This window comes from Heptranchias perlo, chromosome 10 (assembly GCF_035084215.1).
Source record: "Heptranchias perlo isolate sHepPer1 chromosome 10, sHepPer1.hap1, whole genome shotgun sequence".
Taxonomy (NCBI): Eukaryota; Metazoa; Chordata; class Chondrichthyes; order Hexanchiformes; family Hexanchidae; genus Heptranchias; species Heptranchias perlo.
Genome location: NC_090334.1, coordinates 58,516,482 through 58,530,545, shown reverse-complemented (window position 1 = coordinate 58,530,545; position 14,064 = coordinate 58,516,482). Strand labels below are relative to the sequence as shown.

Sequence of the window (14,064 nt, the reverse complement as noted above, 5' to 3'; positions counted from 1 at the left end):
AAAATAAAGTAAATAAATGAAATAAAATAACATTTCACAACGTAAAAAAATAAATAAACCTACCTTTGAAACACTGTCACCTGCAACCCCTGCTCTGATGTCCTTGTCTCTCTGATGTCTCCCCCTCCGATGTCTCCCCCTCCGATGTCTCCCCCTCCGATGTCTCCCTCTCCGATGTCTCCCTCTCCGATGTCTCCCCCCTGATGTCTCCCTCTCCGATGTCTCCCCCTCCGATGTCTCCCTCTCCAATGTCTCCCCCCCACTGATGTCTCCCTCCTTGATGTCTCCCCCCCCCGATGTCTCCCTCTCCGATGTCTCTCCCCTCGATATCTCCCTCTCCGATGTCTCCCTCTCCGATGTCTCCCCCTCTGATGTCTCCCACTCCGATGTCTCCCCCCACCGATGTCTCCCTCTCCGATGTCTCCCCCCCCCAATGTCTCTCTCTCTGATGTCTCTCCCCCCCGATATCTCCCTCTCCGATGACTCTCCCCCTGATGTCTCCATCCCCCGATGGCTCCCTCTCTGATGTCTCCCTCACCAATGTTTCTGAGGTCTCCCCCCCCGCTTCGATGTCCAATATCCCCCCCCCCCGATCTTTGTTCCCTCCCCCATCTTTGTCTCCAACCCCCCCCCCCCCCCCCCGCTTTCTCTTGCAGTGCCGGATGACGTCTCTCTCTTTCTCTTTCTCCGCCCCCCCCACCTCGGCGTTGCAGCTTCTGTCGGCAGCCAGCCTGTCAATCAGGCTGGCTGCTGGGCGCGAAACCCAGAAACAAGATTAATGAGCATCAATTACCTCGCGATCGCGTGGGGAAAGGTAAGTTTTTATTTTTCGGGTTTGCCGGACGCCATTGACCCCCCCGACGCCTCCCGCCACCCTTTTAAAATTTAGCCCTATGTGTGAGTTATCATAGCAAAAACAAATTTGTCCAGTGACGGGAGTATCCAATATTGAATAAAGTTCTTGATAGCAGAATGCCACACCAATCTCGCTGCCTGTACATCAACTCCTTCCATGCAGATTTCCTCCCCTGCCTCATCCTCTTCCAGTGGATGTGCAGCCTCATTTGGCCTTCTCATCGTGCTGCTGCAAGCTCCCTCCTCGTTGGATGGCAAAATTGTGCAGGACGTAGGCGATGGTGATTTTGGAGACCTTGGCTGGAGTAGAAAGCAACACCACCTGACTGGTCCAAATAACAGAATCATTGCTTTAGCATCCCCACCGTGTGTTCGACAGTACAATAGGTGGTGACACGGAACCCATTATACTTGTACTCTGCTGAGTGGAGGCTTCTATTTGGGGTCATACAGATATGAACTAGTTTGGCAGGTGTTCCTTGCAGTGACCTGGAAGGATTTTGTTGCAGAACAATTTGATGCCATTGAGACCTTTACAGCTAGGTGAAGAGCTATTCCAGTCGTTGAAGTTGTCTGTGAGACAGCCCACAGCATGATCATTGCCTCTGCAGTTAAGCGGAGGCAGAAAAGTCAGGTCTCCTCCGACATAATCAGAGTTATAATGCAAGGCTTCAGTTCTAAACCACGACCGTACCTCAAGGGATAACCCAAAAGCTAAGGATGCGACAGACATTAATGAGGTGCATTATTTGCAAAAGCTCATAAACGGCCTATCAAGGATGATACAGTCACCCTGCATTTCATGGCTCTAGTTTTGAGAAGACAGGGTGTGAGGCATTTTATATTAGACCACTCTTCTTTCACCTGTGGGACTTGCTTAGACAGATGTAATGAAAGTCTGCTCTCTAATGGGCTCTCTAGACTGAAATTAAGTCAGGTTGTCTCAATGTAGTACCCTGGGAATTTGAAACCGACAAGGAATTTCCCTTAGAAATCATCAGAGATGATTGTTCATTTTTTAAAATCTAGAGCTTATTATATTGCAGTCCTCATTCATTTAAATATTTTGTTCCATTTGTATACTTTAAAGACCTTGTGAAACTCAAAAGGAAAAGCTCCATTGTACATATTAATGAGTAGATGGTTCAAGAAACAGGTTAAGTCTCCACAACTCAGCCACCAGATTGGAGTGTTTGGTTCTTTGCTTCATCGCTTTGCACTTTAGGTGGTTAAGAAATTGCCTTAATTGAATAATTCTTATCTAAAGTGAGGGAAACAAAATGCTCAATCCACTGCTGGAGAAAAAAATACTTTGGCAATTCATCTTTTAAAATAAATTGCACAACAGTTTTGCTTCTGTTCATACAGAAGTTCCAACATTTCGCAAACTTTTCAACATGAAAAGATTTAACAAACCCATCTACAACTTCAAAATATCACAGTGGAAAAAAGAACCTGCAAGATGATGAGACTACTGAATGCAAACTGGTGCCAGTAGATCTTGAGCATATTCTCCCTATAGCATAGGAACCACAGGCATTTTTTAACAAAACAATTTTGGCTGATGCCATTAGTGATTGGTGGGAGGTCGTCTAAGGGTCAACATATTACAGCAACTAACTGCAGAGACATTGCAACATCCGACTGGAAGACACATCACAATAAAATGAGAAATAATGGAGATAGATAGAAAATATATGGAGGGCAGGGAGTTGGAAAGAAACAAAGAAGGAAAAGAGTGGAAGAAAAACAGTAAGGGAGAGAAGGCAATATGAGCAAACAATATAAATGTTGTAACCTTGGAGCACACCAAGAAATATGTAGAAACAGTTTCATTGTATCATACTTTACCTTGGTGTGTTTGTGCCCATGGCTGTACAGGAAATTGGAAAAAATATACAGTAAGTACAGGTAAAGGCTGATCAGAAAGGATGTAAAATCTGATTGCAGGAAATCAGCAATGCCTCTCTGCTGGCTCAGTTGGATAACTCAGGAAACTTCAGACTTTTAAAAGCCTGCCCTGGTGTCTCCTTATCACTTCCTGATTTGCTTTCTCTTCCCCTTTATTCTTTTTGGTTTTGGTGTTCTGCATTATGGGTTTTGACACTTTACCATGGTTGCTTACTAAAGCAGCAAATAAAACTGTGGCAAGGAAGAAACATTGACACTGATACAAATGCGCATGGTTTTTGTTTTTCTTGCTATTTTCCATGTAAAGTTGCCTTTATTTAACACCATTGTTGAGCTTGCAGACATTACAGTTGGTGTATTACTGAGTCACTCTTCATGTTTGTGTAACAATAAATAATGATTCCAATGTGCCTGCAGGTTGGTGAAATTAAGGCTCACGCCGCTGAATGGAAAGCAAACGTGACAGCCGAGTTCAGGGAAACACGAAGACGATTAAGTGTGGAGATTCACGACAAACTTCAGAGGGCAGCAACCATCCGAAACATGGAGCGAAGGCGGCTTGGCTTGGACCAACGAGCCCATTCCCTGGACATGCTCTCCCCAGAGAAACGGTTAGCATTCGCAGGTCTAGAGACAGGTCAATTCAAAGCATCATCTCAGGAAAGTATAAATGGCAAATCTAACAATCTACAGCAGAAAGAAACAAGGCAATATGACAAGCACACACAAGGAGCTTCAGAAGACAACATCATCAATAAATTTGGATCTTCAGCAAGAGGAGCCAAGAGATACAAAAATAAAGAACTAAAGAAAGAGATACCAGAGGATGTTAGAAAAATATATGAAACATTTGGAAATTGCACGCTGGATGAAGAGAAAAAGGAACTGGAAATAGAGAAAGAAAGCAACACAGATGTTCTAGCTATAACAAATTATGTTCAGCTTTCAGAAGTAGAGAATGGCAGAATACCTAATGAAACCAAAAATCCAGAGAATAGGAAATTACTTGAAAAAAAGATATGAAAACACTACGGCGAACAATACAAAAAGTTTGTTTGGAGATTTTTTAAACTACTGACATGTGCCTTATCATTTTAAATATGTGGGAAAACCATTTTCACACATGCATGGTCTACACAAACCTTTAGATTGATTTATTGTGCCACTATGATATAAGGGTTGAACTACCAAATATCAAACATCGGCTTGAATTAATCTCTTTGATCTATGGGAATGTGTTTGAAGACTATCTTAATACAAACTTGGAAAAATTATCCATGGACCTAGTGCTCATTACCAATGCAGTATATTTTAGGAAAGAAGTGGATGGCTCTGTATATTGTTATCAGAAGTCCCACTAAAGCTCTGTACATGTTTATTACTGAAAGGGTTCAGTTTTGGAATATTTATTTCCACTAATTTATTATAACCATTCTACAATTTTTAAACAAACATCAGTTTGTTTTTGGAACCTTGTGCATCTGCTTGACGTGTGCTGTGAAGCCTTTTGAAGATGTTACATTTCTGATAGACATAAAAATTCTGCAGCAGAGCAATGCAGCAGAGTTATACCGTTGCAATATCCTAGTGTAATTGCTGAAGACTGACATAAGCACTCAACAAAAGACCATGGTCTGCATGTCCATATCTTTATAAGTTAATAAGCAACTTCTAGGACTGATCTTGATAAATGTTGATTTCTCAGGGCTCTCTTGTCCTGCTTTTACAAAGTTTCCTATATTAGGTTTTAAAAATATAGGGTGTTGGGAATAATATTACACAAAAGTAATAATTCAAAGAAAGCATGTTGGTGTATGGATCTATGATCATTCTCTTGTTGTCTATGATTCTTCTGCAATTAATATTAATTGGTATTGGTTCTTGAAAATTAACATCAATAAAATGAAGACAGAGCCTGATAAAACTAAGCAGGTATTTTAATCCATGTTGTGCCATTTTTGTCTTGCCCCCCATATTAAGACTACCATCCTCTATTCAACCTCCTGCTGAAGAGGCTGGAAAAACAGGATAGACACCCCGCAGTTGCCTTGAGTGCAGGTACTGCAGTTCAAAAAGCACAAAAATGATATTCTCCCCAGGTCAGAACCTCTCTGTGGAGTGTCTCATTTAGGATGGGGATTGATGCACGGATTCAGATTGCTACCTGATATATTTATGTCAGATATTGCTGGGACTTGAACCTGCAACCTCAGCAATTTGAAGGGAGTGTTTAACTGATGCAAAACACAAAGACCTTGAAAATCCTTGGAGTGGGGGGACCACATCCAGGCTTAAGCCCCGGTATCCGCTCCCCCCCCACCCCGGACTCTGCCGCTAACTGCACCAAAGCTCACAGAATTAGGGGAAGGGCCACAAGAATTGGGCCTTTTACGGTTTGGGGTTGCATTAGCAGAGCCTTCTGGCAGAAGAATCTGGAAACACCAGCTGAAGCTTGCCAGGCTGGGGACTGTACAGGTTTTCTGCCTCTTCTCCCGGAAAGGAAAAATGGTGCCCCCAGCAGCACCCCATCGTGTCAGGGAGCCATTTGTAATATATTTTTTTAAATTATGGCCCCTCATCTTTGGGAGCCCAGGCTCTGATCCCGGCCTGGAGCCCTAGGTTGGCCACAAATCTCTTGGCGCAGGTATACCTGGTCTCCCTAGGTGCAGTGCTGACTCTACACTGGGTTCCGGCTGAGGGTTGGGGTGTGGGAACTCTTGACTTGGGGAGTCCCTGCTCCCTGCTTGTACCCGGCGTATCTAGGTCCCAGCTGATTTTGTGACCGTTCCAGTGGATTCCTGTTAAAGTTACAGCAGGAGTCTGCCAGAAAGGCCAATGAGTTTCAGGGCTAAATTGTATGTGTGTTCTTAAGTATCGAATATCAAAGAATCATATTTTAAAACAGCATTGGAATAATGTAAGATCATATACGACAGGTCAAGTGACAAGGATCCGATGTTATTGGTTGAGCGTTACTAATGAACAATCCAATTTTCATATTTCTTTATTACTGTGAAGTTGTACAATTATTTTTTTACTAAAAAAATTAATAACTTTGAGATGTTTTCTTTCTGTAATTCTTTGATGTCAGTGTTGATGACAATATTGTATCAGACCTAAATGATTTTATGTCCAGAAAGTAACAGATAAATAATGTTCTACAAACCCATTGGGCACTAATTTATATGGGAAAATATAATCTGCATTATGAGCTCCTCAAAAGAATAGCATTTCTATTTATTTGTGTTGTGTCATTTTATGGCATTACTTCAATACTAAAGTACAATGTGAATTCTGCTAAGCTAAAAATGAAATTTTCTGCTGAAGCATCAAAGAGAAATGACAACGCACAGAGCAGGAAATTCCAAAGGCAATTTATCCCAACATATTTTAAATTGTTAGTTTTTTTGAAAATGGTAGCACGACACCATGACCACACATGACGTTTTACAGAAAAGGTGCAGACGATTGACAACTAAAGGAATAGTAAGTTACTTCAAAGTTGCTTATAATGCTATACCGTGGGTGATTCCCACCTCTCCTCCCTCCAAATTGCTCAAGCACTAGTTTCATTACACTGGATTCAACTGCATTTGCAGATCCCTGCAGTTGGATAAAATATAAAATAGGGCCAACTGAGTCTTATTGACTTTCATAAGGTTTCTCTGACCACAGTGTTTGAGCACTAAGTGGACCAAACAATCATCAACTGTGACATCATGGATATAGAGAGGAAAATGTTAGAAAGAACTTTAATGATTAACAGTTGAATATCATTGAATAGGAAATTTCTTCCATTGTTACTGGTCTTATTTAAAATTATGTAAATGTCACCCTTGTCACTATTCCCAGCAAAAACAAACAACTGTTTAACTAGGTGCAACAAGAACAGAGGTTACATAATCAGAACAGTGGAATGCTTAATTTTTTCCATAAGTGGGAAAGAGCTAAGGGTAGATTTTCATCTGCCTGGGCGTAATGTATCATAGAGAGAATTGCAGCCCACAGTGGAGTCTGCCTGACTTTCATTCCATTAATTTGCAATCCTCGCCCCTCCGATTTTCCTCTCTGCACTTTGCCCAGGTGATACTTTACGCCCAGGCAGTACAAATGAAAATCTACTCCCAATATTCAAAATATGATAATGTCAGAAGTGAGCTGTGTTCATCTTTCTTTGGAAGGAATAAATGAGATATATCCACAGATTATCCATTATTCCTTCTTTGTACAACAGGTGCATGATTTTTAAAAAATTAAGTTAAATCTAATATTTATTTAATTTTATTGCTGATCATCACAAGTATAAAGGATGCTTTATTATTCCCCATTATGTCATGTGAGTTGTCTTTCACATTTTGTCAGCATCTTAAAAATCTTCTCAATGGAAGTGAGGAGTTAAATTCACACACTTAGTCCTGCCCAAAATTACACTATGTTCATGACGAGATGTGTAATAGCGGGAATGTTTAACTCTATTACTGCATACAAAGGGAAGAGGTTGTAAAATGTGTTCTACATTGTAATTTATTATTTATTGTGATTTATAATTGTGATGGAAAGTGTCATAACAAGGGTAAAAAAAAACCAAATTTACAGCCAGCCACAACACCGAAAGAAGCCGTGATCATCCATGCACCTCTGCATAAGACTAGTGCCACACCAGTAGAGTTCCAGAGTACAGAAAATTTTCAGCAGCATTGAGGCAGAAAAATGTGATTCCAGCTATGATGTTATCACACCGTGAGATATTAAGTTAATTTTTTTTCTATTAAGTCATAGACCAAATGTGAATTTATCACATTGGTAATATCCTTCTGAGACTTATCATTTCAAATACAGGGATGTGATTTAGATTTTCCTCATGATGACAACTGGTAAATGGATCGTCCTTTGTCCAAAGCCACTGTAAGTAACTGGGGGTATATCAGAATTACTGACTTGTAGTGTGGCTAGCAGAAGATTTAATAGTAGTTCTTCAAACAATGAGGGGTTTTGATAGGGTGAATAGGGAAAGACTACTTCTCTGGTTGGGGAGTCGGTGTGAAGGTTTATCGATTTAAAATTGTTACTAAGAAAGTGAGGAGAGAAATGAGGAGAAATTTGCTGGGAATTGCATCTTTTAAGGGGAAAGTAGATAAATGTTTGAAGCAGAGCAAGATGCAGGGCTATGTGGAGAGGATAGGACAGTGGGATTAGTTTTGGATTGCTCTAACAAATAGCCGGCACAAATGTGATGGGCCAAATGTGCTGTAAACTTCCATGGTTTTATAGCCTCACAATTCACTATTTTCAAAAGTTGACCTCTGCACCAATATCTTTTTTTCCAAAAAATCCTGTTTATCTCAGATATTAAAGTTGCCTTGATTTCCGCTTGCCAGTATGCAGCTGTTATTCAAAGATATTCATGGTGGTCCTTTACAAATTCCTTTGCAGCAACCCAACTCAAATCTATTGTTTGAATTGACCTTTCACACTCTAGCGCTGGTGCTGATCAAATTTCTAGCATAGATGGTGAAACAGGATAGATTTAAATCTTCTAGCCTGTCTGGAGAAGAAAATACTCCAATAGGTAAGGAAGAATTCACCACTGATAGTAACCTATTAATACCAAGAGAAAGGATGAACTAGATCCAGATGTTTAAAGGAGAAATTTACCCCTTGTTAAAAAATAATAAATCTCTATACTTTATTTACAAACCAAAACCTAGATTGAGCGTTCTAAACTATGTTCAAATTTATGAAGAAGCCCAGCTTATAACATTGAATTTTACCCACCAGGAGTTAATTATTCTTGTCTTTCTGTAGTGCATTCTGTAAACATTGTGTGTAAAAATTTGTTCACTCCCAGGAATGGGTGCGTAGGAGGCACAGGAAATAATCTCTGTGCCTGAATGGATAGGAGAGAGGCGCACCTAATATTAGGCTTCGGGCCTCATTATCATGGAACTGGCGAGCTGCGGGCACCTAATGGTTGTCCGCAGGCAGCTCACTGCAGAAGAGACCTCGAGATTGGGCCACTGCATCGCCAACAGCGGCTCTCAGGTAAGTCATTAAAGGTGACTGGGAGAGGGTGCAGACCGGAATGTGGAGGCGACTGGGAGGGAGACGATCGTGAGAGGGGGTAACTGGGAGGGGGACAATCGGGAGAGAAGGTGACCGGGAAAGGGACGATCATGAGAGGGGGCGACTGGGAGGGGGACGATCGGGAGAGGGGGCGACTGGGAAGGGGATAATTGGGAGAGGGTCCGACCGGGAGGGGGATGATCGGGAGAGGGGGTGACCGGGAAGGGGACGATCATGAGAGGGGGTGACTGGAAGGGGGACGATCAGGAGAGGGGGCGATCGGGAAGGGGACGATCAAGAGAGGGGGCGACTGGAAGGGGGACGATCGGGAGAGGGCGCGACCGGAAAGGGGATGATTGGGAGAGGGTCCGACCGGGAGGGGGATGATCGGGAGAGGGGCGACCTGGATGGGGGTAGCAGTGGCCAGGATCGGGGGGTGGGGGGTGGCTGGGACAATTAGGAGGAGTTGAGGTTGCAATCGGAAGTGGGGGTGAGCAGTGGCCAGCAGCGGCCCATTGTTTTAATGTGAGGTTGGGAGGAGCACTCCTGCTCCTCGCAATTACACATTCAGGTAAGTATTTTTAACAACCGTATTTTTCTGGTGGCAGTCTACAACGGTCGTATTAAGGACCACCTGTTTGGATATATGTAGACTTGGTTTTCCTGAGTGGCAAAACAATATTGCAGAGGGGGCCTCAAACAGGCATGAGACCTCTTATTTGCAAAGGGCCAAATGCCTGTTCCAGTTGCAGGCCCTGGAGGCCTGTTTTTTTGCCTATACAAATATGGTGAGCTGCGGACTTCCAGCTCATAATGAGCACGCACTTCCTGCCCACCATATTGGAGGCTTAGGCTTCCGTTTAGCGCCTGAAAAACGGGTGAAACGCCATCAAATTTCTAGGCACTGGACATTTCTGGATGATTAAGAAAGGCAATGTTGTAATCTGTCCTTTTAAAATGGTTAAGTAAAATCTAAGAGTTTTGTTAGAGAGGGTTAAGTCACAATTCCCAAAAGCCCCAGAAGATATGTGGCATTCTGGGTAGAATGACATCATATGGCTAATTTATGCTTTGTTGTGTAATATAATTTTCCATTAAATTCTGACTCATGAAACCTCTTCTCCCAGATGCGTCTCTTTGTTTGTGAGCCAATGTTCTATGGATAATTTGCAGCGCAGCTATAGAGCAGACAATCAGTCATGATAATGCACTGAAGACCATTGCCGGTAGCAGCAAAACGCTGCACACATTGAAACCCTAGGGGGTTGAGATAATTCAGCAGAGGATAGTGATTGTAGAAGATTTACATTTATTATTACTGAACGTGTAGAATTCTTCAGTATTTGCTTAATAACTTAAAAACTTATCAAAACCACCACACCATACCAAAAAACTTTGTGCGGCTATTAAGCAGAACATATTTTCCCTTCCTTAGTGTGGGCACTGATCTCCATGATAAAAATTATATATGTTTCCATCCCACTTTGGCACACATTAAGCTCGAGCTATTTTCTGCCAAATATCAGGGGGAAAAAATGAAAGAATTGCAGAAGCATAGAAATCAGATGTGAATGAGGCTGGTGGCATTGTATAAATGAGCTACTGAGGGTAAATTCCAAAGTTGGCACAGAAAAGAACAGTACGGACTGGCAAACAGCACAAAAAGCATTAAGTCCTAAACTGGCCTGCTAATCCTCACCCCACAACCTACAGGGAGAAGAAGGGCTTGTGGGATGGGAGAGGAAGATAGCTGCCAAAATGAGTATGTTTTCCCAGATCAAGAGAGATATGGAGGACTGCCACAAGAGGTTAAATGATGCCTTCAGGTAGACCATGGAGACATTACTGTGTGTGCTGGATACTAATAGCTCCTGACTGCTGAGGGCTTTGCTGGGTTGGAAGCAGGAAGATGGTGTTAGAGGGTAGTGTTTTATCATTTATTTACATACTTTTGCAACTAGCACAAATCACAGAACAATTCTTAACAGTTTCTGAAATGTCCTCTTTCCCACTCTGTTCCCTCTTCATATCAACAACCTCCTCCACTCATTATCCAACCTTATCCATTGTTTGCTGATGGTTCCATTCATCAGCTTCCTTCAGATTGCCCTCTCACAGCACAATGGATGAATTACTACATTATGATCTCTTCCATGCCCTCCATCAAAGCAATGAAAATTGTGTTTCCTGCAATTCTCCAACCAATTATTTTTTGTGCCTTTCACCATATCGCAACAGATCATTTAAAGCAGATGCATTTACTTACATTTTAAAAAAATCTTGCACTACCTTTTCCCCCTCCCAATCTATTTCCTTCCAGTTAAAAAGAATTGGTTTTCCCATCAACTCTTTTCTGTCAGAAGAAACAGAATGGTTATGATAGAGGCAGTGTAAATCTCAAAGTGTGTAAGTCAGACTGATCATGTGCAGAGGTCTATAGAGTTTTAGTTCATCCCTTCTTACTCGCAGTGGTGCAAGTATCAGCATAACTTGGTGCTCCCTTGGTTTGGAAATGGATTTACTGCTGTAATATTTTATTGGTAAACTCAGTATGATCCAAATTCCCGAGTGTTTCAGTGATGGTATAATTTCAACACTATGGGGGTGATTTTAAACCCTATGAACAGGCGGGTTGGGGGCGGGTGGGAGTTGAAAATAGTTGTTTCTTGGGTCGCGACCGCATTTTATTTCCGGGTTTAACATCGGCATGTAAAAGTACAGGCTTCTCACTGGGAATGCAAAGTCCGAAAATTTTGCGGTTGCGACCCAAAAAACAACTATTTTCAACTCCCACCCGTCCCCCAACTCAACTGCCCTTGGGGTTTAAAATCACCCTCTATACGTTCATTTATTTTCCTCATTGTGTATAGAACAAAGTAAAGCACCTGTTTGCTATTTTAGTTAAGTGATAACTTACAGTCACTGTGGTTTAATTTTCCTTCTCTCTCTCCCGCCCCAACAGTCCTGATTTGCCCAATAACATGAGACATTACAAGAGATGAGGCGGGCTCACATTCACTAGTTCCCTGCTATTCACTGCACCTGACCCAGAATGATATCTGTTGTCTCTGGGGCCAGACATGTGGGAGTGCACAATCCAAGAACATTTTACTTAAATGAAACAGAAAAGACTTAAAAAAAACAAGAGCTCCATGTGAATGTGAAGGTTTTTAAACAAATAAAATATAAACTGTTTTCTCGTATACTTTTAACCTACGTGCTTATCATTGGTGTCTATTAATATTAAAATGTAATATTTTTAAATAATATATTTTGTTACTTATAGCTTAACTTTTATAATTTCTGCTTGAATAATTTGTTTCATTTGCATGTGGGAAAGCAGAAAATTAAAATGGATTTTGAGGGGAAGGAAACAGTACTGGAGTGAAAGCAGAACCAGGAAGTAGCAAGCTAAAGACAACAAGTATAAACAGTAGCTTCAGGAAGAGATTTAACAGAAAAACACAATGGGCCGGTATTGGCCAAATCATAGTTAATCTGCCTCATCTCTTGTCGTGCCTCATGTTATTGGGCATATCAGGACTGTTGGGGAGGGAGAAAGAGAAGGAGAATTAAACCACAGTGACTGTATATTATCACTTAACTAAAATAGCAAACAGGCGCTTTACTTTGTTCTACACAATATGAGGAAAATAAATGAACATATAGAGCCCGATATTAGGAGGGCGGTGGGTTCGCAGCGGGGGGTCGACTGGGCTCGTGGGTAACCCGCCCGGTGAAATCAGTGTGCTCCGCACGCAATCGCAGGCTAATTGGAGCCACTTACCTTTGCTTCCGGGTTTCGCGCTGGAAAGCTGCGCAGCGGGCGGACTGCGCATGTGCAGCATAGTCTGGCAGCTGGAGGAGCCCTATTTAAAGGGGCAGCCCACCAATGCTCTTCCTGCAGCAAACAACCAATTTTGAACCATGGAGCAGGCCAGAGGAAAGGCTGCCCCAAGGTTTTCGGACTCCTCACTTCAGGTTCTGTTCGATGGGGTGAGAAGGAGGAGGGAAATCCTTTTCCCATTCGATGGGAGGAAGTGCCCTCACTTCACCACGAAGAAGGCCTGGCTGGAGGTGGCCGAGGAGGTCACCAGCAGCGGCAATGTGCCACGAACCTGGGTGCAGTGCAGGAAGAGATTTAATGACCTAACCAGGTCAGCCAAAGTGTGTATACTTACGCATTCTCCCACACTCCGTCTTCCACATCACCTCCACCACCACACAACCCCTTCTGCACTGCCACCACAACGCTCTCGCATCACTCCTCACATCCACTCAACTATCATCCTCACCTTGCCTGCACTTACTCACCGCCCCTGTCCCCAGTCGAACACTACCACGCAACCCAATTCTCATACAATATCATGGCTATGTTGCACACGCACCCTCCCATGCGTCTCCCTCATGCTCAACTCCACCCACACCAATGCAGGCAGCGGGTCACTATGCAACCATCACTCAATCCGCCTCTGTGTTTTGCCTTGATAGGAGAAGAGATGCCAGAACGCCTGGGGGAGGGCAAGGACCGGAGGGGGCCCGCCACACCAGGTGGCACTAACGGACGCGGAGCAGCAGGCGTTGGAGATCAGCCGCACGCTGGAGTGCCTGTCCGTGGCGGATGCCGAGGCTGGGATTGCACAAGCGGCCGGTGACAGAAAGCTAACATTCAGCACTCATGATAGCGAATGATCTTAGCATCACTTGGCATCTGCAGCACCTCAACATCTGTCCACATGCCTAATATTGCTCTCTGATGTCTTGCAGGCCCATTTGCGAGCGCCGGCCTCTGAGGGTCCATCGTCACATCTGAGCCATGCATCCACCAGCGCAGATACACACACCTCGGTGGGTCCCCGTCCTCACTTAGTTGGGCTTGCACATGGTGAATCACCACACACATGTGAGCACGAGCAGACCCTGGTGGCGGGGGCAGCCGTGGAGAGTCCGCGTCGGTGGGAGCACTCTTCTCCAGGCTCTGCTCAGCTGGACCCAGATGCTGAACCCTGGGGGCCAGCCGTGAAAAGGAGAGTCATTGAGAGGCAGCAGCACATTGCCGAGGTGCTGGAACAGGTACCACGTGCACTCTCCACAATCGCGCAGAGGATGGAGGAGTCCAACTCCTGCATGAGGGGAATGGTGGCACAGGTACAGGAGGGTATCTCTGAGATAGTGTCGCAGGGACAAGAAGGCATCTCTGAGATAGTGTCGCGGGTAGGGGTGGGAATGTCTGCG

At 43.4% G+C, this 14,064-nt stretch overlaps 1 protein-coding gene across 1 annotated transcript in view; it reads left to right on the top strand.

Annotated features, from left to right (window-relative positions):
• Positions 1–5,976, top strand: part of LOC137326603 (potassium channel subfamily K member 10-like) — a 41,185-nt gene extending 35,209 nt beyond the window's left edge. The window contains exon 7 of the mRNA XM_067991868.1: positions 3,184–5,976. Coding sequence (XP_067847969.1) covers positions 3,184–3,789 — 606 coding nt within the window. The 3' untranslated portion in view covers positions 3,790–5,976. The remainder of the gene's footprint in view (positions 1–3,183) is intronic.
• The last annotated feature ends 8,088 nt before the right edge of the window (positions 5,977–14,064 follow it).